Source organism: Caloenas nicobarica, chromosome Z (assembly GCF_036013445.1).
Source record: "Caloenas nicobarica isolate bCalNic1 chromosome Z, bCalNic1.hap1, whole genome shotgun sequence".
Classification (NCBI taxonomy): domain Eukaryota; kingdom Metazoa; phylum Chordata; class Aves; order Columbiformes; family Columbidae; genus Caloenas; species Caloenas nicobarica.
Window position 1 is genome coordinate 13,298,958 of NC_088284.1, and position 25,018 is coordinate 13,323,975.

The 25,018-nt window shown below is 41.6% G+C and overlaps 1 protein-coding gene across 1 annotated transcript in view; it reads left to right on the forward strand.

Moving 5' to 3' along the window:
- The window catches only part of PGM5 (phosphoglucomutase 5), a 67,250-nt gene extending 45,253 nt beyond the window's left edge, over positions 1-21,997 (forward strand). Inside the window, exons 8-11 of the mRNA XM_065655483.1 lie at positions 8,391-8,526; positions 9,515-9,698; positions 17,136-17,270; positions 20,411-21,997. Coding sequence (XP_065511555.1) covers positions 8,391-8,526; positions 9,515-9,698; positions 17,136-17,270; positions 20,411-20,500 — 545 coding nt within the window. The 3' untranslated portion in view covers positions 20,501-21,997. The remainder of the gene's footprint in view (positions 1-8,390; positions 8,527-9,514; positions 9,699-17,135; positions 17,271-20,410) is intronic.
- The last annotated feature ends 3,021 nt before the right edge of the window (positions 21,998-25,018 follow it).

Genomic DNA, 25,018 nt, shown 5'->3' on the forward strand with positions numbered 1-25,018 from the left:
GAAAGCTTTTTCTGCATCCTGCGGGTCGTGGAAGTGTTTTCCTTGCAAAAAGTTGTCGAGATGCTTGACGAAGTGGCAGTCGGTTGGCGAGAGATCAAGTGAATATGGCAGATGAGGGAAAACTTCGTAGCTCAATTCGTTCAACTTTTGAAGTGTTGGTTGTATGATTTGAGCTTGGGCATTGTCGTGGAGAAGAATTGGGCCCTTTCTGTTGACCAGTGCTGGCTGCTGGAGTTGCAGTTTTCAATGCATCTCATCGATTATCTGAGCAGATTCTCAGATGGAACAGTTTTGCCGGGATTCAGAAAGCTGTAGTGGATGAGAACAGCAGTAGACCACCAAACAATGACCATGACCTTTTTTCAGTGCCTGTTTGGCTTTGGGAAGTGCTTTGGAGGTTCTTCTGAGTCCAGCCACTGTTGTATAAAATCCACTTTTTGTTGCGTGTCACAATCCAATTGAGAAGTGGTTTGTTGTGTAGAATAAGAGATGCCGACATTTCAAAAGGACGATTTTTAAAATTTTTGGTCAGCTCATGAGGCACCCACTTATTGAGCTTTTTCACCTTTCCAATTCACTTCAAATGCCGAACGACTGTGGAACAGTTGATGTTGAGTTCTTCGGCAACTTCTCATGTAGTTGTAAGAGGATCAGCTTCAATGATTACTCTACATTGGTCGTTGTCAGCTTCCGATGCCCGGCCACAACACTCCTCATCTTTAGGGCTCTTGTCTCCTTTGTGAAACTTCTTGCACCACCACTGCACTGTACGTTCATCGGCAGTTCCTGGGCCAGATGCGTTGTTGATGTTACGAGTTGTCTCTGCTGCTTTACAACCCATTTTGAACTTGACGAACAAAATTGTTCAAATTCACTTCGTGTCTAACATAATTTCTGTAATCTAAAATAAACATAAAGAACAAGTTATAAGTCAGTAGAAAAACCCCGTAAAGCCAGAAAAGTGCATTAAAATGATGTGTAACGTAACCACATTTATTTAAGAATATATTCCAATATCAAATGGCAAATTTCAACAATGCAAAAACCATAGTTCCTTTTGCACCAATGTAATAATTCCTCTAACTTCTCTCCATTCTTGCACTTGACATTTTTCCTTCTCATCTATCCTTCTGTAGGGCCCTAAAACAATTGCATTTTGTACTGTAGCCTCTCTCCCGATTTTGCAGCTCCTGTCTCCTGACCTCAGACCAGTCTCTGCATTCCTGCCACTCTCTGTGTTACTGTCTTAATCTGGTTTTCCTATGCTATCATTAATTCTTTGGATTCCTGTTAAATTCCATCTCTTGTGAATTCTAAGGGTGCTTGAACAACGTCTTGGTGGGCAGCAGGGAGAGCTGCTCTGTAGCAATATTTAATCTGTGTATCGTGGTACCCTCTGATCAGATGAGGTTTGTTGGACCTGCAGCACTTCAGTGTGGAGAGCCTTCTGACCTCCTGTTTAAGCCAATACCATCTGAAGGCTGAGCTGAACCCTCCAGATTCAATCCTATGGGCATCCAGACAACCTGAGCACTGGGTTTGAATTCCTCAATGCACGCGTAGTTGCTGTATAAATGAATCAGACAGTGTCTACAGGGCAATTATGCAAGGACTGTGATTCTCAAAGTTTGTTTTTCTCCCTACCTCAGTTTCCTTATCATCTTTCAATTCAATGCAGCTGTCTGAAAATATCTCATATGCCAGGAGGCTTATTTGTAAAATGCAGTCCGTTCTGTAGATGACCAATACTTTAGCGATGCGAGCTGTTTTTAGCAATAAATATTTACCTTATTGCGAACCTTTTAGTAATGTCCCAAGCTGCATGACCCTCACAAGTTTCTGCCAGTATAGGGCATTTGAATCAACTTTACAGCTTTCCCCTCAATCGTATCTATTTAGGGAACTTCAACTTGGCGTTTCTTTAGCTTTCAGCATGTAATATTTAAAGAAATGTACCATATAGCTGATCAGAGTTGGAAACTTGCTGTTCTGTGCAAGAGAAAGGGGTTTTACAGATCCACATTCTGTTATCAAACCATCTGAGCAGCACTGGAGACCAATTGCTTGTGTACCCAGGTAATCCAGCCCAGCTGGAATTTCCAAATAATACAGAGCCTTGGTTTTATAACGTAAGGGATTTTGCTCTGTCAAGTAAATAAAAGCAAATTTTCTGCTATAAAAGGACAAAAGATTTTGAAAACATCCCATAGGGCTGTGTTTCCCAAACTTGTTTTCTGGCAGCTGATCTTGGAGCTCAACCAATGCTTTAAAAACTTCTTCCATTTTTGTAGCAGTGTGGGGAGCTTGTCAGATGAGGTTAGTAGCTTTCTGATTCTATGACTAATGCCCAGGACACAGTTCAGAGAAGGGCGTCAGCAGCAGCAATTTGTTTCTAAATTTCATCATCAAACTATTAATTAGGATTAGGAGAGTTGTGTGGCTGATTTATCTTTCTGCGGTTTAAGCCACTTCAGTAATTGCTACATCTTTCATAAATTTGCATGCTTCATCTCCAAATTTCCAGATGCCCTTAACACCAGCCGCCTTCTCCTGCAAGATTATGTGGAAGAAAAACTAGTGGAAAATATGAGGATGCGCTGCTGCTGAAATGAATGAAAGCCTTAAAAGAGTTATTTGGTGGTACCTGTTACAGTAACACATATCTAAAATAATCTCATTAACTTCAATAAAGGAACAGATCAGGCTGCCCCTAAATCTCCATTTGCCCAAAATATCGTCAAGTTTCAGATTGCTGGGTGATAAATTTGTAAGACTGAAAGAGCGTGGTGCAAACAAAATGATACACTGTGGGTTTAGACACTCACTACAGTCAGATTTTTGTTTTAAAATCACATTTACAGGACGCAATACACTAGGCAGAGTTGACTAATTTAGGGAAAAGCAATTAGATTTTCTTCATTCATATGACCCTGAGGGCTCACTGCCTTGGAATCGGAAATCTTCTCATATACAGAATAAGTTAGACATGTAAAAGACAGTCTGCCTGCCCAACAGATTTTCAATACCAGGAAAATCATCATATGAACATTTTTGCAGGATTTTACTTCGTTTCTCAGGCTGCTGGCTCTCAAGGCTTGACTTCAGTTTAAACCTGTTTAAGCTGAGTCCTCCTTTATGAATGGGAGCATGCTCTGAGAGTTTTTCTCAGATTGTTTACTCTGAGTCAGGTCATAGCAATTGCCTGTTGCAGTAGTAAAAAATAACTTTTGCTACTGTTGTATAGAGAAATGTGTGACAAATTAAGGTAAAAATAAGCTGCCATTAAGTAGCTGCCATTATTATAACTTCCCTTACTGATGGCAAATCAAATGTAATGGGATAATCAGAAAAATATTTGTTGACTCCACTGTTCCGTCGCCTCTTTCTGCTTCAGCTTCTTAAACAGAGGCTGGAATTCATTAATGCCTTGGATGTTGCAATTAAAACGTACTGAGAATTACCCTGAGCCCTCAGCAAGCCTTTAAGACTGTTAGTATGACAATCTCAGCAATAGGTTGTTGCGAGGCAGCTTCTACTGGATCCCTTTTGCACAGGGCAGCTCTGCCTCTGCGGACCCGCAGCAGCAGATGCAGCATCTGCAAAGTGAAGGAGAATGCTGGTGGTGGAACTGGGTCAGCGGAATGAGCTCCCTCCCGAGATGTTCTGCCATGTGAGCTGGGCAGTAGCAATGACCCTGGGAGAGCAAAGCCACCGGCAAAGGTATGGGAGGTGAAAACCAGAGCTGACTAACAGAGTTGTGGTAATGAGTTTTAATTTGCTAAAAGAAAGAAAGGCAATCAATAGAGCGATATATATGTGCGTAAGGTAGCCCAGTTGATGGATATGCTGGTGAAATAAAAGAAGTGGGATAAACAAGTTCTGAGAAATCTCAGTTGTTAATTTTTGTCCTATTAAGAGTAATGATCTGAGACACTTCTTGTGCACACAGGATTATTGTCCCTACACTCACATTTTTAATCAGTGATTTTTGATCGTGGAACAGTTGGGTTGTTTCCAGCTTTTCCATCCAGACTTTTTCCTCTAGATTACTTTCTTCCAATGCTTTTGCCCTCCAGAGAAGCAACAATCCGCCTGTCCCCCCTGAAGGACACACAAGGACACAGCACTTGCCAAAGCTGCTAAACGGATCAGAAGAATGCTACGTGCATACACTCATCCCTCTTCATAGAGATATATGAGCTTAAGTCATGCCAGAACAAGGCTCAGAGCACAACAGAGGCCCTTCCAAAAATTCTTCTGTCCATGTTTCACTGGACCATTTTGGTTCAATGAAACATACTCAAAGTGTTTGTTAAACCAAAATGCATCTCTCCTTTTGTGTTCGGTTCAGACAATTGCCCAGTTGTCATGAAGTACAGACCATTTTGCTGAATCAATGCCGTGCCTTTCACTGTATGATTTGGTGCCTTGCAGTCTGCAGAGTGTTACAACAGAAGGATAATAAATGATCGTTTACAGTGTAACATTGCTGAAGTGCTTAGCTCAGAACCCTGTCTCTGCTTCTCACTGGTGTCTATTGAGACACTTCAGCAGTTCAAGTTGCTGGTGGTATCAGCAACAGAGATGACTTTTTTAGGTGAAGTTGAACTTTTCAGTGGTAAGTGTAAATGGCTGAAAGGAGAGGCGAACAGGTTAAGAAGGAAAGGAACGGTCGTGGTGGGGGGATCCTGCTGTTTCCAGGGCTCTGCCCCCCCCGGCCCAGGACTCCCTCACCCTGCCCATGGACCAGGACTCCATTTTCACGACCTGGGGCCACGAGCTTCTGCTCCAGCCATGCCACAGCAGGGATGGTCTCCAGCTTCCCACAGCCCTGCCCTGCCATGGGCCCCCCAAGCCAGGCATGACCACAGGCCCACCTCCTGGCCGGGCTCAGCGCAGCCCCTTCCCCAGGGAGGTGCCTGATGCTGGGGGGTGAGGCTGCCCTGGTGCTCCCCCATCTGCCTGCTCCTGGCTGGGGCTGGGACAGGCCCAGGATGGACACAGGGACCCCCTACTGCTCCTGGTCCCCAGGGAGCCCCCAGCCCCTGTCGTGACCTGGCAACTTCTGCTGCTGCTACCAGAGGACTGATGGACACTGGTGGGAAGTGACAACTCTGTTCTAGATCTCTCTTTTGGTGGCAGTGGCAGAAATCTGCACCAGCGCTGTCATCTGCGAACAGCTGCTTAGTCTGTGATAACAGTGACTGTGACCATACCATCTGCTTGGCTTACGAGCAAAGCTGACTTTATTATTCATAGGCTTTATTGCTGGTGTTTCTGTGGAAGGCATCCTTCAGCTGCTCTGGAGTGTTATCACAACAGGGGAGTAGAAAAGGTGAAGGCCTGATCGTCCAAAGGGCTGACTTCCTGTGAAGAGACATTTGTTTTCCATTTTTATCTGAAGCTATTTGCAAAGCTGTGAGAGCTCATAAATAACCCTGCCCTTCATTTTCTGATTAGTTGGCACTCTGTGCTTTGACAGCACCCGGGACTCACGCAGGGAACAGAGTGAGCTGTTGCTCTTCCTGCAGCAGCTCCTGGAGGACCAGCCCATATCTCCAGGAACTGTAGTAGGAGACTGGCCTCATTGCAGAGAGCTCGCAGATTACAATTCAGGGCAGATGACAAGAGTCAGAAAGCAGGTATTCTTACTATAATGATAGCTACTTTGTAGATGCAAAGGAACATTACTATCTCTCGGCTCTTAAATCCGTCTACAGTATTTTATGTCCTTTTCTTCTGCATTACCTAACTCATAGACACAAACCTAATCTTCATGTAAGGCTTTTTCCTCTTCACAAATCTTCAGTATTCATTCCTGTACAGCTTGCATATTGTGCCAAAATAGTAATTTGCATTTAGTTAACTCTGCAGTAGCTAACTTGGTTCGTGCTAGATTCAGAGTGCTGGAGGTCCACACTCCCAGGGTTGAACGTAACGCAAGAAGCATAAGTGGCAGACAGAGCTGCGGCAGGCCCAGCACAGTGGGCTCTTAGCAAATGCAGACAAGTAGCTACTGCTGCTGTGGCTGTTGCTCTCTCCCAAGACGTGGGACTGCAAGTCCAAGGCAGCAGCAGTGCCTAAAAGATGGATGTCCATACTGAACTCCAGGAATCGTGGTGGCTCTCTGTGCATCTTACTGTTTTCCTTATATGTCTTTAATTTTTTTTTGTTGGCAGTTTTCTCACAAGATAAACAGCTTCAGTGCATCAATTTATATTATGGGAACCACGTCCTCTGTCAGTAGCAAAATATGGCTGTTCTGACAGATGACTGTGTAGACCTTGCAGGCTGTTATGTAAAACCATGGCACTGCAAAGCAGTCTTGCTGCCATAGGATTTGTGTGTTGGAGGAAGGAAGATATTTCATAAAACAGGTTTTCAACCTAAGACTTTTTAGCTTCCTCTCTGGAGGGTTTTGCTAACTATCTTCTAAGGGCACAAATAGTTAAAGTGTTTGCCTCCCTGACTGGTAGGAAAAAAACCTTATGAATTATTACACTTGCTTTGTACTCAGGGCTTCAGTAATGTGTGGCTAGATAGAAAATAAGGAAATAAAAGAAATTTCAACCAAATCAAGTATTGTTTTGCCAGCAATGGCCACATATTTGGTGTCTCTTCAAGTTTCTTGAGTCTCTTAGCTTATATATCTGTCATCAGTATCTACTGAGTGTCAGGTGTCTTGGATTTTACTTTGTGGCATGCTTCTTTGTGATTTTTTGGTAATCTGGGTTAGATACGTATTGCCACAAAAGCTTGTTCTAAGTTATCCAAAAGGAGAGAACACTTGCTGAGATGAGCAAGAACCTTCCCATGAAACAGTCTTTTGCTGGAAAATACTGATTTTATTGAAATGTTTTGCTGATGAATATATTCCAGTTTGTCATGGTTTAAACCTGGCCAGCAACTAGGCCCCACACAGCCATTCACTCGCTCCCCCCAAGTGGTATGGGGGAGAGAATCAAAAGAGTAAAAGTGAGAAAAGTCTTGGCTTGGGATAAAGACAGTTTAATAGGTAAAGCAAAAGCTGCGCACACAAGCAAAGCAAAACAAGGAATTCATTCACTGCTTCCCATGGGCAGGCAGGTGTTCAGTCATCTCCAGGACAGCAGGGCTTCATCACATCTCATGGTGACTTGGGAACAAACCCCATCACCCCAAATGTCCCCCCCTTCCTTCTTCTTCCCCTAGCTTTACATACTGAGCATGACACCATATGCTATGGAATATCCCTTTGGTCAGTTGGGTCAGCTGTCCCGGCCGTGTCTCCTCCCAGCCTTTTGTGCACTGCCCATCTTCTCGCTGGCAGGCCGGTGTGACCAGCTGAAAAGCCCTTGACTGCTTAGCCACAACTAAGAGGCATTATCAGCATTATTCCCAAATCCAAACCACAGCATTATACCAGCTATCAGGAAGAAAATTAACTCTATCTCAGCCAAAAGTAGGGCTCAGTTTTAACAGGCAGAGTTTAGCTTAGTAGAAATATTTCTGGTTAAGCTATGTTGCAAGTCTGTTGCAGAGCAGGCTGTTATCGAAGTTGGCATCTTGGCTTAGGACATGGGAAGTGCAAGATCAAGTCTGCTCTTTTGAGTTCAGATAGTAAACTTGAACTTGTGCCTTCTGTGTCTGAGAGTATGTACTAAATCCTGTGGGGAATTCCAAAATAGTTCTTAGTCTCCATTGTTGGATCAGTTTTTCTCTTCATAAATATAAACCCAGGAAGGCATTTAAATCTGAGCACCCAAAAGTCTTTACCACTGAGAGGTATGGAGAAATACAGAAAGGGGAAAAAGTGCTATTTTCTGGTTTATTTTGTTTTGTTTTCCAGAAACATTTTTTCAGGCTCTTGTTTTTTGTCCTTATGGGAGGTCATGAACATTCTAGAAGTCTTCATTTTTCATGGAATGAGAAAACTCTTTCTCTGCAGATTGAAAGATGAACATCTGCAGAGATAAGGAGATGCTGTTGAACTTGACTCACATAACTCAGAACATTCTGGTTCATGGCCAGGGTTTTGAGTATCTAGCCCAGTTCTGGGAAACAGTACCAGAGGTGTGAAAACACCCTGTATGTCAGTGAGCAGGAATCATGACTAAAAATGTTTTCCTGCGACTACCATTTCTATTCAAGTACTGCCATTTCTATTCAAGTATTCTATTCAAATCTTTTGATATAACCTTAGGAGTATGGACTTTGTCATATATAAATAAATCACATTTTAAACATTAGTTCTGATTGTCCATCTGGAAGACATCAGAGTTGCTGAGGTTAGTACTGTTGATTACTGTTATGTGACATACAAAGCTAAATGAGGCATTTGCCCAGCCATTTTACCTTGTTTTCTGATTTGCAGTGATACCAAATAATGTGCTTTATATATGTCTCTTTAGGGTCTGATCACCTTCGGGAGAAGGATGGACTATGGGCTGTGCTAGTTTGGCTTTCAATCCTAGCAGCTCGAAAGCAGAGTGTGGAAGAGATTGTCAGGGATCACTGGGCAAAATTTGGGCGGCACTACTACTGCAGGTGAGAAAAATGAGGAAAAGGCACAGGAACTTATGCAGTTGATAGGACAATTCTGCTACAACCGTGGCTTGTTTAGCTGTGTTCAGCTGCATTTAGGTGTGCATTTGCTGTGTCCACAGAATGAATATCTGCCACAGATTGCCACTGTTCTGTAGGCAGTTTTTTTCTGGTGAGTGAGTGGCAGCAGAAATTATTTACTTAGGAGGAGCAGTGTGTATACATCATTTCTAGTAAATGAGTAATTGAATTTTCTGATATTGAATGGCAGAGGATTTGGATTATTTACATGTGGAATCTGTAGGCATAGCTCGTTACATGGTGTTGGAAAAAAATCAATCTCAGCAAGATTTACTCCTGCATTTGTTTCTGTATGTGCGTCTGTTTGACAGCATTTTAGTGAGAACTGGAACTACACCTGCTTTTAATTCAGGAGAACTCCAAAGGTGCAAACGTTTACTGATTTTTATTAAGGTCTCTAAAGAATGACTTCTAACTTGTCATTTACATCTTAGCTCCTGCCTCTCTCTTTCTCCTAGCATAGACTTAATCCAGAGGACTTTACATATCCATAAAGTCTTCTACACACAGCTGTTCCCCAAAATTTGTGGCAGGTTTCTCTGTTTCACTCAGCCATTAAGCACTGCACTGATTCTGTCCGTAGTCTCGGAAAGCTAGCTGTGTATCGATGACATTTTCTATGCTAGTTTAGAAACTGTGTATTTTCTGTATGATTGCTGTTGACTCAGAGTCAGGTGGCCAGTGCAGAACTGTGGTGCACACACATAATGGTCAGATTGCACAGGACTTGCATGCGTGTGCTGGTTTAATTTGCTATCAGTACTTCAGTGGTCCCCCTCTGATTTTTGAGCTAAGCAGTAAATTGCTAATTGAAAGTATATTGAGTTCTGTGAAACCTGAAGTCTTTTCTCAGCTGTAGGGGACTTACTTCTTCATTCTATTTTTTTTTTTTTTTTCCTATGTGTGCAAGGTTTGATTATGAAGCACTGGAACCCAGAACAGCGTATTTCATAATGAGAGACCTGGAAGCTTTGATCACTGACAAATCCTTCAGCCATCAACAGTTTGCAGTGGGTAACAATATCTACAGTGTGGAAAGAACAGACAGCTTTGAGTACATAGATCCTGTGGATGGCACTGTGACCAAAAGACAGGTATGGCTGTAGTGATGGAGTCACAAAGTTTTGCAACTGTCATGTTGCCTCTTAACAGTGATGTTTGTAATGTTCCGCTGGCAAGCCTCTCCATTTATTTATAGCATGGTGTTTTCTTTTCTCTGATAGATACCACATTTCCTACTTAAGATTAGGTAGGTCTGGATAAGATAATCTATGTCTGTTTCAGTCCCTGTTGACAGCAACGCACACACAGAGAGGGTTCCCTTTCCTGAACAATGCAAAACGTCATGTAGAAAGGCAGTCTTTCCTTTTTCTATTTTCTATTCTGAAATCTCCACTTACCTTACATTACAAAAAAAGTTAAAATTTTCTTGTTTTGGGTAAGCCACAGGCTTTGCATAATTAAGGCATATTATCTGTTATAGCCAGGAACATGAAGAAGACTTTAGTGGATTGTACCATATGTGGGCACATTTGACTTCTCTGGCCCAAATGACCAGTTCTGTGTTCCTTCTGGGCTCTGTCCTTGATGAGACTCCATGCTATCAAGAACTGCAGTTCAAACTGAGCCTCCAGTGTTTTGAAGTTCATGATGTGCTCAAAACTAACCATGTGCTTTTTCCAGGTATAAATATATATTCAAACATCTTGAATATGAGCTGACTCATATTAAAATGTGTTCTGATTTTATGCTGTTTGTTTTTATTGTCCTCGTTTCTCTGGTTTGTAAATTACTTGACCTGACCGGACCCTAGCAAATGGTATTACAAGCCATTAAAACTATTGTCATGCCATTCTGCTCAGAGTCTTTATAGTTTCCATTCATCATTGCACCCAGATAATATGAGCAGCCCACCTGCCACTGAGCTACTCTCTTTGTGCGTATTACTGCCGAAACAAGATACGAGGATATTGTCTTATCTAAGCCCACTGGAAAATTACAGGCATGGCAGACTTGTGGCCCTTGCACTTTTGAAAAACAGCTTGTGAGTTTTCAGTGCACTTTTCTTTCCCTTGATTTTCATCCAAAGCCCTTGCCCTAAATTGGAATATAATTGCTAATCATGTCACCATGTAACAACAGAGAAACATGACTTGGCCTGTTTTCAGATGGACTCAAAGTGAGCCCATAAAACCAGAAAGCATATCTTTTCATAGGGAGAAGCATGTATTTATTGAGCATACAGTTCAACCAGTTCGTCTTTTGGCAAGGACACATTCCTAGGTCCAAGTGCCTGCAGCCTCGAAGGAATTCTCCAAGCACAACGAAATGGGAGGACATTGATCCATGCAAATGAAACAACAGTCCACTGCTGCCATTTTCCTTGGGTAGCTTGCTCTTGCTGCAAATGCAGATGCCTCTTTCTGACTGTCATGAGCTTCATGCAGATTTTCCGGCTATGTTTTCGGGAACCTGTTCAAAGTTTTGTTCCCCAGTAGGCAGGAGAGAGAGATTTATATTCAGTGTAACTGCACTATGTCTCATGAATGAGAAGCTGGCCATAAGATAATTGGTCAGTGTTAATGAACAGAAAACAAACGCAGCACTGCAAGCAGTATGCCCCAACTGTATCTTCTAATTCATTCTGACTGTTTAAACCCATTACTATTGATCAGTAATAAGGCATAAAATTAAATTAAATGTTCTGCTGGTCCATTTTTGAAGTCCAATTGTGTTAGCTTTTGTGCACGTGAGCACATAACAGTGCTGCTCCTGAGGATCCTGCAAGCCAGAAACACGATCAGTTGTATTTTTGTGTGAAACTTGAATTAGTAGGATGAGAAGTACACATTGCCTATTATAATGGTTAACTTTGAGCTCTTTAATGAAGGGTTCTTACATTCTGAGATTCATAGAATAAAACCAGTGCTTTGATATTAGTATTTTATTGATGTTTTCTTGCTCCTTCATTAGATTTGAGCCGCAAAGTGGTCTGCATGTAGTCTTGGGTTTTTTGCATTTTAGTTTGAGCAAGAGTCAGGAAACAGGCATTGGAAAAACTGGAAAAAAAGTTACTTCAGATAACTCTCCAGAGATAAGGCAAAAATCCCTCTGTGTTCAGAATGATATTTCAATCATGTATCAGCAATAAAGTATTTCCTGTCAGAGTAGCGAGTGTGGCCTGCTGTGCCTAGGGGAATAGAGGAACAAGTCCAACAGAGGAACGAGTAAAAATTGTGGTAATCACAGTATTTCCAAGTAAGAGTATAGCCATTTTACATGCTTCTAACTTTCGTATATGTCTCTGTGTCTAATACATTGCTGCTAGACTAGATTTTCTACTGGTGTTACTCCTTGCTGTTATGCTTTCATAATGGTTTCAAAATCCTAAGATATTTTGCTTTAAGTTTGCTCCTTACTCTTGTTCTTGCTACCATGTTATGCTAATTTATTATTATTTATTTAATTATGAAATTGCTAACTGGAAAAAAAACCCCAACAAACAAACTACTGGAAACCAAACTATATAGTACAATATGTAGTAGGTTCAGTTTTCTGAGTGCTTCATAGATACTAATACATTAGTAGGCTGTTTAACTGGTTTGTAGTGTAGAAGAGAGAAGTCTCTGTGAAGCTCCATCTCTGTCACATCAGCTTCAAAGTCAGGGGGTTAACTATGGAACATAATTTTGTTTCACAGTTTTCACACAGTTCATTAATATCCATTAAGCAGGCCCAATTTGCCTAAAATAGATATCAGCAGATGTTCAGTGTGGGAGCTGTACTGAACCTTTTCATCTGCTTCCTCCCAGAAAAGAAATTATCTGTTCCCATAAGAAAACATTATTCTTGCTAGTGACAAATAATGTGTCCTATTTTCTCAAAAAAGGAAGTTACTCTGTCCCGTATGCTTTTCTGTGTTACTCTTCTTTCTTTCCCTCATATGTCATTTTATAAGTTCTACATATAAAATTTTATGTTTCATGGAGCTGACACCTTCTATATAATAAAAAGCAAATACATGGCTTTAAATTAATGGCCTTTACATCAGGTAAAAAAATATCGTCATGACAAACAGTAAATAGGCTTCTTGCAACTTCACCAGCTTGCTTTGACCTTGCTGGCCACAAAACCTCAAAAACACCAAAAAGGAAACTTTTATATGTTAGACTGGGTATTCTGTAACAAGTGGTGAAAACCTATTGATTTTAGTCTTTACAAAAGATGCAGAGTCACAGGTTATTCTCCAGGCAATGCTTTTTCATATTTGTTTGGTAACAGAGTTTTTGGCTGGGTTTTCTTGGCTTCAACAAATGTTTGTAACTCACAGCTTTTAGGTATAATTTCCAGAAAAAAGTGAGGACTATACAAATTTAATCGCTCTCATTATTTTTGTGGCCTTTCTGAGTGAAAAACTTTGCTAGTGCTTAAGTCACAGTTTCCAAGGGAGAGTCAAAAGTCTTTTTTTTTTTTTTTTTTGCTGCTAGGCTCTCTGAAAAATGAGTGAAACTAAATCTCCAGGTGCAAATATCTTGAGTTTAAAGTTTGATTTGACAGTCCATCCCTAAACGCCATTGTTTCCTAAGCATGTGATTTCTCCCTGGCACTAAGGATTATTGGTTTTAAGCAGTACAGCCACTGTGTCTCTGTAATTCCCTTTTACAGAGTATTTATGGCTGGAATCCTGGTCTTAAATACAAATATGAGCTGTCACTGCACATGTGTAATACTGTCAGTTGTGTGTCCCTGAGAAATGCAAAATGAAGAAAATAATAAGCTCAGAAATAGTACAGTATGCTGCCTGAATGCTGGTCCTCTGTCTCTATACATTGCATAAATATCCCAAGCACCATTAACTGTAACTGGGTACAGATGCTGTAGTTTGGTGGAGTATTTTTGCATCTTAAAGTTACGGGAAAAGTTCTGGGGAGTGTTTGTAAATCCTTTTTATTCTGAAGACCGTAATTTAATGAGTGGTGAGACTTCAGATATGCTAAAGCAAGTAACAATGTGTTATTGTCACCATTGCTAGATAAACATGGAGTAAATGGCAGAGTATTCAAGTGGCCTTGCTGGTCGTGTTATTGTAGGGGTTTGTAGGCATGGCAGGAACGTGTAAAATGCCTGTTCTGTCTTTGGAGAGGAAGACACTCACGTGTTCTCATGTTCATGCTTTCATTTTGTGCAGATCCGTTAGACTCCCTTCCTTCTCTCTTAAAGCTGATTGACATTAATGTTCCATGTTTCGAGCTGCTGGTCCTGGGTTTGACAACTATTGGAAATGAACTATATCCAGAACTGCGAAACTCTTCAATTTCTATTTTTTCTTTTCACTGTTATAAAGTTAAGTCAATGAACAATCAGCAAGAAACAACCCCTTGCTCACAGGATCAGATAGTAACAAAATGCCTGTATGATTCTAGGTGTCCAAGATGAAATCTTGATTCCATTGAAATCAATGGCAGAACTCCCATCAGCATCAAGTGAACCATCCCATTACAAAGTTGGCTTAATAGCAAATATTAGAAAAACAGGGTCTAAAGCTCAATCTCACAAATGTAAACTATTTCTGTTTGTCACTTATGCTGTACTTACTGAGACTACTAGATAAATTTCTAGATAAATAACAAGGTGGATTGATGAAGGCAGAGCAGTGGATGTGGTCTACCTTGACTTCAGCAAAGCATTTGACACCGTCTCCAACAGCATCCTCACGGCTAAACTGAAGAAGTGCGGACTGGATGATCGAGTAGTGAGGTGGACTGCAAACTGGCTGAAGGAAAGAAGCCAGAGAGTCGTGGTCAATGGGGCAGAGTCTGGTTGGAGGCCTGTATCTAGTGGAGTGCCTCAAGGGTCAGTTCTGGGACCAGTATTATTCAATATATTCATTAACGACATGGATGAGGGAATTGAGTGTACTATCAGCAAGTTTGCTGATGACACCAAGCTGGGAGGAGTGGCTGACATGCCAGAAGGCTGTGCTGCCATCCAGAGACCTGGACAGGCTAGAGAGTTGGGCAGGGAAAAATTTAATGAAATATAATAAGGGAAAATGTCTTGCCTCTGGGCAGGAACAACCCCAGGTTCCAGTATAAGTTGGGGAATGACCTATTAGAGAGCAGTGTAGGGGAAAGGGGCCTGGGGTTCCTGGTGGGCAGCAGGATGACCATGAGCCAGCACTGTGCCCTTGTGGCCAAGAAGGCCAATGACATCCTGGGGTGTATTAGAAGCGGGGTGGTTAGTAGGTCAAGAGAGGTTCTCCTCCCCCTCTACTCTGCCCTGGTGAGACCTCATCTGGAATATTGTGTCCAGTTCTGGGCCCCTCAGTTCAAGAAGGACAGGGAACTGCTGGAGAGAGTCCAGCGCAGAGCCACGAAGACGATTAAGGGAGTGGAGCATCTCCCTTGTGAGGAAAGGCTGAAGGAGCTGGTTCTCTTTAGCTTGGAGAAGAGGAGACTGAGGGGTGACCTCATCAATGTTTATAAATATATAAAGGGTGGGTGTCACGAGGATGGAGCCAAGCTCTTCTCGGTGACAACCGAGATAGGACAAGGGGTAGTAGGTTCAAGCTGGAACACAAGAGGTTCCACTTAAATTTGAGAAGAAACTTCTCAGTCAGGATGACGGAACACTGGAACAGGCTGCCCAGGGAGCTTGTGGAGTCTTCTTCTCTGGAGACATTCAAAACCCACCTGGACACCTTCCTGTGTAACCTCATCTGGGTGTTCCTGCTCCGGCGGGGGGATGGGACTAGATGATCTTTCGAGGTCCCTTCCAATCCCTAACATTCTGTGATTCTGTAATTCTTTGAAATTGCCGATACATGTTTAATAGATAATACTATACTAGCAGCTAAGAAAAGTTTCATGGTATCACCAAAGTTAAAAATGGAAAATATCTCTTAGGCAATCCAACCCTTAATCCGTGTGGGATATTTTCCTGTTGTATATTTTCTATTTCACAGGAAGGACATGGACCTATTGGAAAGGGTCGAGAGGAGGCCACCAAGATGATCAGAGGGCTGGAACAGCTCTGCTATGGGGACAGGCTGAGAGTTGGGGTTGTTCAGCCTGGAGAAGAGAAGGCTCCGGGGAAATCTTATTGTGGCCTTTCAGTACTTAAATGGGGCCGATCAGAAAGATGGGGACAGACCTTATAGCAGGGCCTGTTGGGATAGGACAAGGGGTGATGGTATTAAACTAAAGGAGGGGAGATTCAGATGAAATATAAGGAACACTTTTTTAACAATGAGGGTGGTGAAAACGGGTTGCCCAGAGAGGTGGTAGATGCCCCATACCTGGAGACATCCAAGGCCAGGCTGGACAGGGCTCTGAGCGACCCGATCTAGTTGAAGATGTCCCTGCTCATTGCAAGGGGTTTGGACTAGGCCTTTAAAGGTCCAACCCAAACCATTCTATGATTCTGTGATTATCAACCAAACAATACCTTACATGGTGCTGGAGGTGCTTTGGCATATACCTGAGGAGACAAAGATTTCTAGTTATACTTAGGAATATTAGACTACTGTGTTGCTAACATCAGTGTCTTCTCAAGCTGCTGATAAAATTGGAAAAATAAAATGCTTCTCTCTTACTTCTCTCATTTTTAATGGTTTACTGCCCCTTAAACAAAAGTATCAAGGATCTCAGTTTATGCATTAGGCATTTGCCAACAGGAGGACTAAGAGGGGAAATAAAGTCCAGCGACATAGCAGAGGTGGCACTTAGCCTAAAGGTACCATTTACAGGAAGGGAACTGGACTGAGTGTTAGTGCAGAATTGGTAGAGTATTGATACACTGCAACTATTTAACACTGCACTTCAGTCCTTCGGTCTTAATGGCCTTCCTGTAAGGAAAGTCTGTTGACCGTGGATCCAAGTATATGGTCTGTGGTCTGTAGAAGAATGTATTCATATATACAGTATGGAGGTGAGGAGGAGGAAACAAGAGATGAAGATGGGAGCAGAGAGAAAATTCACAGTTAATAAGAAATCATTTTATTCTACACACAATTAATGTGCATTAATTAGTGTACATGAAATTAATTATCACCTTAAGTTAAATTTCCCAAGTCATACTACAGACTCTTGTTGAAATCCTTGTAATCAGACATTGATGCATGGTCTATGAGGGGTCGCAACTGATTCTGTCTTTTATATTCAGTACTGACAGCTGTTTTTTGATCCTGGGATCCTGCAGCTATTTCTTAGGCTACTGATCCTTGTTGATCTTGTAACTATTTCTCAGGCCGTTGATTTTATGCTCTGCCACACAGAACAAGATCAAATCAGCTAAAGAAAATAAGAACAGCAGTAAGAGAGTCCTTGTTATGAGGACTGAGAGGGAATACACAAGATCATTTCTAGTCTTTAGAGGGGAAAAAAGAGTAATAAATGATTTGTCCAAAGTTACAGGGAAAGAGGAATTGCATCCTAATGACTCTTCCTTTCACTTTTTATTTTAAAGCAGTGAACTGTGATTTGTAAAGGTACCGCTGCCTAACATATGTGTTGCTCCTACTTCTTCCATAGGGGCTGCGGATTATTTTTTCAGATGCTTCCAGGCTTATCTTCAGAATGAGTGCTTCTAGCCATGTGAGAGCTACTCTCCGGATCTATGCAGAGAGTTATGAAAAGGATCCCAGCCAACACAATAAGGAACCACAGGTAATGCAATAGCATTGTAACAGTAAAAGTTGGTAAGTAATGCACTTCCTCCGTAATAGCAATGGCTGCAGATTTTCATCTTTAATCAGAAAGAACACTCAGCACTTTGACCCCTGTTTATGTTCTTTGTGGATGATTTTCCGAATCAAGTGACTGTACACATTTTGAGGCAGGACGAGGAGTTTTAATGTATGCTTGTGTAATGTCTAACACAACAGAGATGTCAAGGGCTGAGATACTTGGTGATAAATGCTGGGCAATGACCTTTAGTCTACTAAGAGAAGCCATTCTAGTTTATTTTTCACTTATTTTTTTGAGTTATAATCTGAGTTACAGAACAATATTTTTAAAAAAGATAATTATTTTTCAAGCAGGTTAGCTGGAGATCACTTATTTATGGCAGCCAGGGATTCCTGACAATGAGAGCAGAGTTAGGAAATACAGATGACAGAGTCTAAACCGTGTAGGGATTCCTTGTAAGGGAAAGACCTGCGACTGTCTGTGAATTATCTTGTATTGTAACCAGACTTTCCTAGGAAGAGTGAAGGTTGAGTGCAAGTTGCAGTATAGCCCAACAGACACCTAAAACAATTCATAATATAAATCGCATTTTGAACTCTCAGATTTTTCCCAGTAAAACACCTTCATGCTGTGATATACAAAAAAAGAAGACTAAGAATGCTTCATGAAAGAGAGGATAAGCATTTGGCTTGTAGTAAATAAAAAACCTGTGGTTTGAAGTACCATGTAGTTGTGTATTCATAGCTGAAACACAAATGCAAATTTCCCAAAACATAAATGCTGTCAAATGCATTTGAACCCTAGGTAGAGTGGCTTGGTGGGCACCTGGCAGCCACCAAGGTCAACCCACCATGGTCAACCCACCACAGCTCTGTCCCATTTTGTTACAGCACAAATCAGTTGCAATTACACGGACTATTTTAAATATGGTTCTTTGTGCTATGTAGGCAAGGCATAGATTAAACGAAAATAAATCATGATAAGAGGCACACTAAGAGTTCATTTTAGAGGCTTGCAGTGGACTTACAGTAACTTGATAATGTAGCACAAAAAGTATGATCTGAATATGTTTCCTGTCTAATGAATCCCAGCAAAAAATACTAGAAAACAGTAGACCATATACTTGCAGCATTCATCTAGCCAAATTTTGACTATTTAATTACAAATGACCATGTGCCTTTCCAAAGACTTCTCTTTTTTGGAATGCAAGACCCAAGCAGACACACTGAGGTGTGTGTTGAGCTGTTATGGCAGAAGCCCTGCAGGAGACCACAGCTGTGGTGCCAGCCTGTGTGGTCCTAGTGCTGACCTCACTTCGCACTTACTTCGGTCCATTCTTATTGTCTCTTCCACCACCTCATTGTTGCTTTGTAAGTGTATTGGTTTGTCTTTTAAAGTACACTGCAGCCAAAGGAAAAGCTCCTTCTAATAGGTAGGACCATCAAAACATGTTTTGGGGGTACTTGCCCCTCTTTTCCGCCTTTCTTTTCCTTTCCCTTAGTTCATGTGGTAGTGATTCTGTTGCCCAGGTTACAGAGGGCTGAGAGCAGCTTTAGGCAGTCACAAAAATGACGTGGGAGCAGGAAGAGGTAAGTTATTTCTCAGTTCCTCTGTGTCCTTGTTCCAGGACTTAGAGCTGTCTCTGTTACCCTGACGTCTCAGAGCAACCTTCTGTATAACGTTTAAATAGTAAAAATAGAACAACGGAGAATGAGTTTAAGTGTTAGAAGAGAAAAGGATTTCTAGCCCATGCCTGAAACTTTTAAGGCTTATAATAATTTTTACAATAATACTACTACCACCTAGCAATTACAACTTTTGGTGACTTAAAGCATTCTGCAAGCATGTTTTTCTCAAGGCGAACTTTAGGAACTGGAAAAGTGCTTTGATACTAAATCTGATAGACAAGCAGCTGAGGAGGTAGAATTTGGGGTTTGACAGCAATTTTTAGAGAGTGAGGATGCAGAGATGGAAAACACTTGACACATCTTCTATCTTTACAGAGTTTTAAAAGTTGGACTATAGCCCTTCTTTGATGACTTCATGCTGTACTAACCCACTTGTTTATCTCTCTTTAATTTTGAGGCACTAACAATTGTTCTAGGGAAGTGAACTCTTCTGGAACATGTAGTACTATGCCAGCTCTGCTTAGAAATCTGTAGCAAGGTCTTGAACTTTTGTTCTGAAATAGTTACCATCCAAAGTGTCATTTTGTTCATTAGTAATTCAGGTGCCTAAATGCCTGTGTGACAGTCACATAAGGTTTAGCGAATTGATGCTGGATCTTTAATGACTGGCTAATTCAGATGGCTTTCCATTATCTCTCCCTGTGATCCCAGAATACAGGGAGCAAATTATTTAGTGTTTAATGTTTCCAGTTACTGACATATGTACAAATAATTGACCCTGTGTTCCTAATGTTCCACCCTGTACATTCACCTGGGTATACGTAAGGCTGAGAGAGCCCCAAATAACACTGGTGGACATGATGCTGAATGCAAAATGCAGATCAGTATAGTAAGAGAAGACAGAGCAAACATTTGTGAACTGCAAAAGAAAGCTGTAGTTATCTGGAATTCACTAAAATGTTTGAATCCTCTTTGAGGGTACTGCCATTGTCTGAGCTTCCCCCCTGCCCCCTGCCCCCGCTTTTTATTTTTCCCAGATAAATTCTGCAGAATTCTTTTCACTGATGAGACTGATGGGGAAACTTATTTTTGAGACTTACACTGGGCAAAGTGAATTTGAGACCTGTGGAAAATGTCCATGCCTAGACTGTGTAGAACTCAGCTACATTTGGTTTTCCTAACAAGGCTGAAATTCAGTGCAGGCTGGGGAAGAGACTGAAAGAAAATATTCATGAGCTTTACAGTCAAAGTGTGGACAGATGATTTTGCATCAGAACTGCATGAATTTTTGATGAAAGTTGGCAAGTTTTAGCATAAGTGCGACACATAGTACATTTTCACAAGGTATTTCTTGACATACAGATGGCATTTGTCCACCTATTCTATTTTACTATTATTATATAATACTACAGTTAAAAGGAGAATTTATAAATAAAAGCTGTCTGTTGATATTTCTGCTTTATGTAATTCAATTTATTTCTTCCTCTTTAGGCTGTGCTGAGTCCTCTTATAGCAATCGCACTGAAAATATCTCAGATTCATGAGAGGACAGGGCGAAAGGGACCCACTGTCATCACCTGAAACCACAGAAGATTGTTAAACCAGGGCCAAAAGAGGAACAGCAAGGAAGAGAAAGGACCTTGCTGAAACATGTTAGCCATTTGTGCCTTGTACGATTTTAAAAGTTGTCTTGGGGATAAAGGTAGGGTGGGAAGAAAAATTCAATATAATGTTGAGCATATTCATTTGCATTGATCTCCAAATACAGTAGTGTATTGACTTCTTTGTTTTACCTGCAATATCTTAATTTCAGATCACAATATAGCCAAAGAAAGAGGCCTTAACCTTCACGTTTTGTCAGCAATGTGGCAGAAAAAGAGAACTCCTTGGTTTTGAATGCTCTTATAAAGGTTGGGGAAATTTCAGTTAGAGAGGGAGTTGCAAAGCAAAGACATGCTTGGTGAATATTGTTTGAGGTCTTTGTCACCTTCTTGTTGGGTTACAAAGATGTATACAGAGCGTGTCTGAGGCATAAGGGCTGTATAGCGACCTTTGCAAAGGGTGTATTTCCTCACCTGACACCTCTCCAGTCTCTTCCATTGCTCACATGTGCACGCTGGCAGCAGTGTCGTATGCACACTTGCACATGCTCCCAAAGAAGGGGTTATCCCATATTTTATTTTACCCCTGCTTTTAAAGCATATCCATCTGACTTGTGCCTTTAGATTTTCCTGATTTTTTGACTCTTTTGTGTTTTTTTCCTCCAAAGGGAGGCTTTTGTGCTGTAGAAGCTGATTGTGTCCTTTCAACAATATGTCGGGTGTGGAATCTGGCTGTCTTTTGCAATATTCCTCATGTCAGCAGATGATATTGGCGCTTACTCCATTTGAAAGGTTATCACTGCAAATTCAACAATTTTTTCATGAAGGAGTTACTATGGAAGTTTTTCAAGTCTTTGAGATACTCATGCTCCACTTACCACAAAGTGGTAAGTGAAGTGTGTAGTGAAGAGGAAATAAAAACAGACGCTAATGAATTAAATAGAAATACTCTTCCTGATTTACCAGCTGAATGCAGTTTCTGTTAGGTTCTTTGTAACAGTGGATCATGGAATAAAAATCTGGGGTGTGCAAAGAGAGAAGAGATGTCCCGGCATTGATCTGAAAAGGATATTGGGGATATGAAGATCAGCATTTTTCTGCTTGTGAAATGATTCTGCAGTTCTAGCTACAATCCTGCGCTCTGAAGAGGAACACAAACACTTTATGCATGTGACGTGTTTGAAAGCTTTGCTTCTTTGGGAACAGTGTGGTCACTTGTATCACGTGTCAAGGTGGCTCTATGCAACTTGCCTATTTGCAGTGTGTTTCAGTTAATTGTGGTTGTCAAATTTTAGTGCAATTTATATGATATTGCAGCAAGAGGAAAGAGTTTTGATTTCTTTCAACACTTCTGTCAAAAATTGCTATGGCACTTAGTGCACAATAAAGAGTAATGCTGTATTTCTGTCTTAATACATAATCGTTGACAAGACACACTGCGTTTTCAAGCATCCTAATAAAACTGCCTTTAATACAATTACATTATCTACTTAATCGACTCTAAACAAATGAGGTAGTAATGTTTTCACACAGTATTCTACTTTGCCATTAAGTGTTCCTATAAGCCAAATGAAGTTTTAAGGCTTTAGTTCTTTTTATAAAGATTTTTTTTTAGATGACCGTGGCATTCTCATGCAGTTCGAACATCTACTTATGAATGTAAGAATATTCATCTTTATCCTAGGTGCAGGATAGTAAGCTTCTAAGTAGTGGATCACACATGGTCAAGCATAGACATACTCTGGATTATGACAGTTCAAGTTACTGGGCTGCATGAAAGAACATTCTGAACGGCAGTCCAAGAACTTCTAAAATCTCTTACTTGTTCTTTGACAATGAACTATCCTAACCCCAAATCCACTCACCGTCCCTTTTTTATGATACCTGGTGATATTGATAAAATCTAATAACTGGTATTTTCCACCAGTTAATTGCTTTTCTCTGCAAGAGGGTGAACAAAACTTTGTAAGCCTGAAGTACAGTGTGTATCTTTGATATGTTTTGAGGAAAGACTGTAGCCACAATCTCATAAAGTGTGCTGCATTTCCTGAGATCTTTCACTTACTAACATGAGAGATGAATGCTTGGAAAAGAACGATGTATATGAACTTATACAAAGATGCAAGGCTTCTAAAAACAGACCATACATCTAGCAGAGGGAAAACTGACACAATTGCCTTGTCACAGTGTCTAGGCACTATGACAGAGACCCGGACCTTTCCGTGGCTGTTGTTGGTTTAGTAGCTTTATAAAGTCTGCAAATTGCAAGATTCCCATGTTGTTCAGCTGTGATTGCACTAACATTTACTTGGACAGTAATTCTGTTTCCCAAACCCTCACATTTTTCTGTGCCCAGCAACAGAAAGATACACTCCTAGTGCACTGGAGGAGAAGGAGAAAGAAGGACTGAGACCAGTGAAAGAGAGAATGATTTCAAGGTACATTAGCAGAGGGCTGACCAAGACAACGCTTGAGTGGGGCCCAGGAGCAGAGAAAGAGGCAGCAGATGTTGGGGAGGATCAGGAGAAGACAAAGTGCTGGATTCCGCTGTAAAGAGATGTGACAACACTAATAACCCAACAGTGGGTTTGAGAGAGGGAAAGAGGGAAAAAGGAATTAAAGTTGGGAAGGGAGCATGGCCTAAGAGTGATTTAATAATGTTCAATATTAAATAAAACTCTCTATAATCTCACCTGTTTAGTGACAATGTATTGTAGTAACTGCTCTCAGGATCAGAGATAGATAGTAGTCTACACTAGGAGGAAATAATGGCAAATTTGGAGCAGTATGAATTGGTGACTCTGACATAACATTTTACAAAAACACAATAACCGAGACCAAATTACTAAAACCGGTACAAGAGTAGTGCCGGTGTGACTAGAAGCAACAGAATGTTTGGCATAGTTTCATTGGGGAGCACAGTTGTGGCTCAGAGCAGGGTCAGACAGAGGAGGCTATCCAGGATTATGTCCAGTCGGGTTTTGATTATCTCCAAGGTTGGAAACTCCAAAACCTCTCTGGGCAAACTGTTCAAATGTTTGACCACTCCTATAGTAAAAAAAACCAACGACTTTCTTGAGTGTTCAGATGGAATTTTATATATTTCAGTTTGTGCCCATTGCCTCTTATCCTGTCACTGGCACCACTGAGAAGAGGCTGCCTCCATCCTCTTATTTCTCTCCCATCAGTTAGTTGTAGAAATCAGTGAGATCTCTCCCGAGCCTTCTCCAGGCTAAACACTCCCAGCTCTCTCAGCCTCTTGTCATATAACAAATGCTCCAGCCCCTTGATTTTTGTGGCCCTTTACTGGAGGAACTCCAGCATGTCCATGTCTCTTTTGCACCGGGGAGCCCAAACCTGGACCCAGCACTCCAGATGCATCTCAGCAGTGCTGAGTGCAGGGGAAGGATCAGCTCCCTCCACCTGCTGGTGATGCTTTTCCTAATGCAGCCACGATGCCACTGGCCATCTTTGCTGTGCAGGTGAGTTGCTGGCAAGTGGTCAACCTGTTGTCTAGCATCTTATGCCCAGGTCCTTCTCTGTGGAGCTGCTTGCCAGCCCATTGGTCCTAGTATGTATTTGTGCCTGGGTTTAGTCCTCCTTTGCATTTCTCTTTGCTGAGCTTCATTAGGTTCTTGTTGGCCCATTTCTCCAGCCCATTCAGGTCCATCTGAATGGTAGCAAACCTGCTGGTGTGTCAGCTGCTATTTCTAGTGTTACCTGCAAAACTGGTGAAGGTGCACTCTGCCCCATCATCCAGATTGTCTAAGAAGATGTTAAACAGTATTGGCTCTAATATTGACCTCTTGGGCACACTACTGTTGACTGGCCTCCCTCCGGACTTTGTGGCAGTGATCACAACCCTCTGTGCCCAGCTGTTCAGCCACTTTTCAACCTCACTGTTGACTTACCCAAACCATATTTTGTCACCTTCTCTATGAAGATGTTATGGGAGATGGTGCCAAAAGCCTTACTAAAGTCAAGGCAAACAACATTCACTGCTCCACATCATCCACCAAGCCAGTTGTCTCGTTGTAGAACATCATCAATTTGTTTAAGCATCATTTCCCCTTCATAAATCCATGCTTACTGCTCCCAGTCACCTTCTTGTCCTTCATGGGTTTGGCAAGAGTTTCTGGGATTAGTTGGTCCATCACCTCCCCAAGGACAGAGGTGAGGCTGACCAGCCTGTAACTCCCCAGATCTTCCTTCTTCTCTTAAAGACAGGAGTGGCATTTGCTGTCTTCCAGTCCTCATGAACCTCTCCCAGTCACCACAACCTTTCAAAGATAGTGGAGGGTGGCCTTGCAATGGCATGGCCCAACTTCTTCAGCACCATCCATGAGTCCCAAGTCATCTCATGGACTTGTGTGGGTGCAGTTTGTTTAAGTGGTCCTTAACCTGATCGTGCTCCACCCAGGGTAAGACTTCCTTGCTCCAGATTTCTCTAGTCCCAAGGACCTGGGACTCCTGAAGGCTGGTTTTACCAGTAAAGATG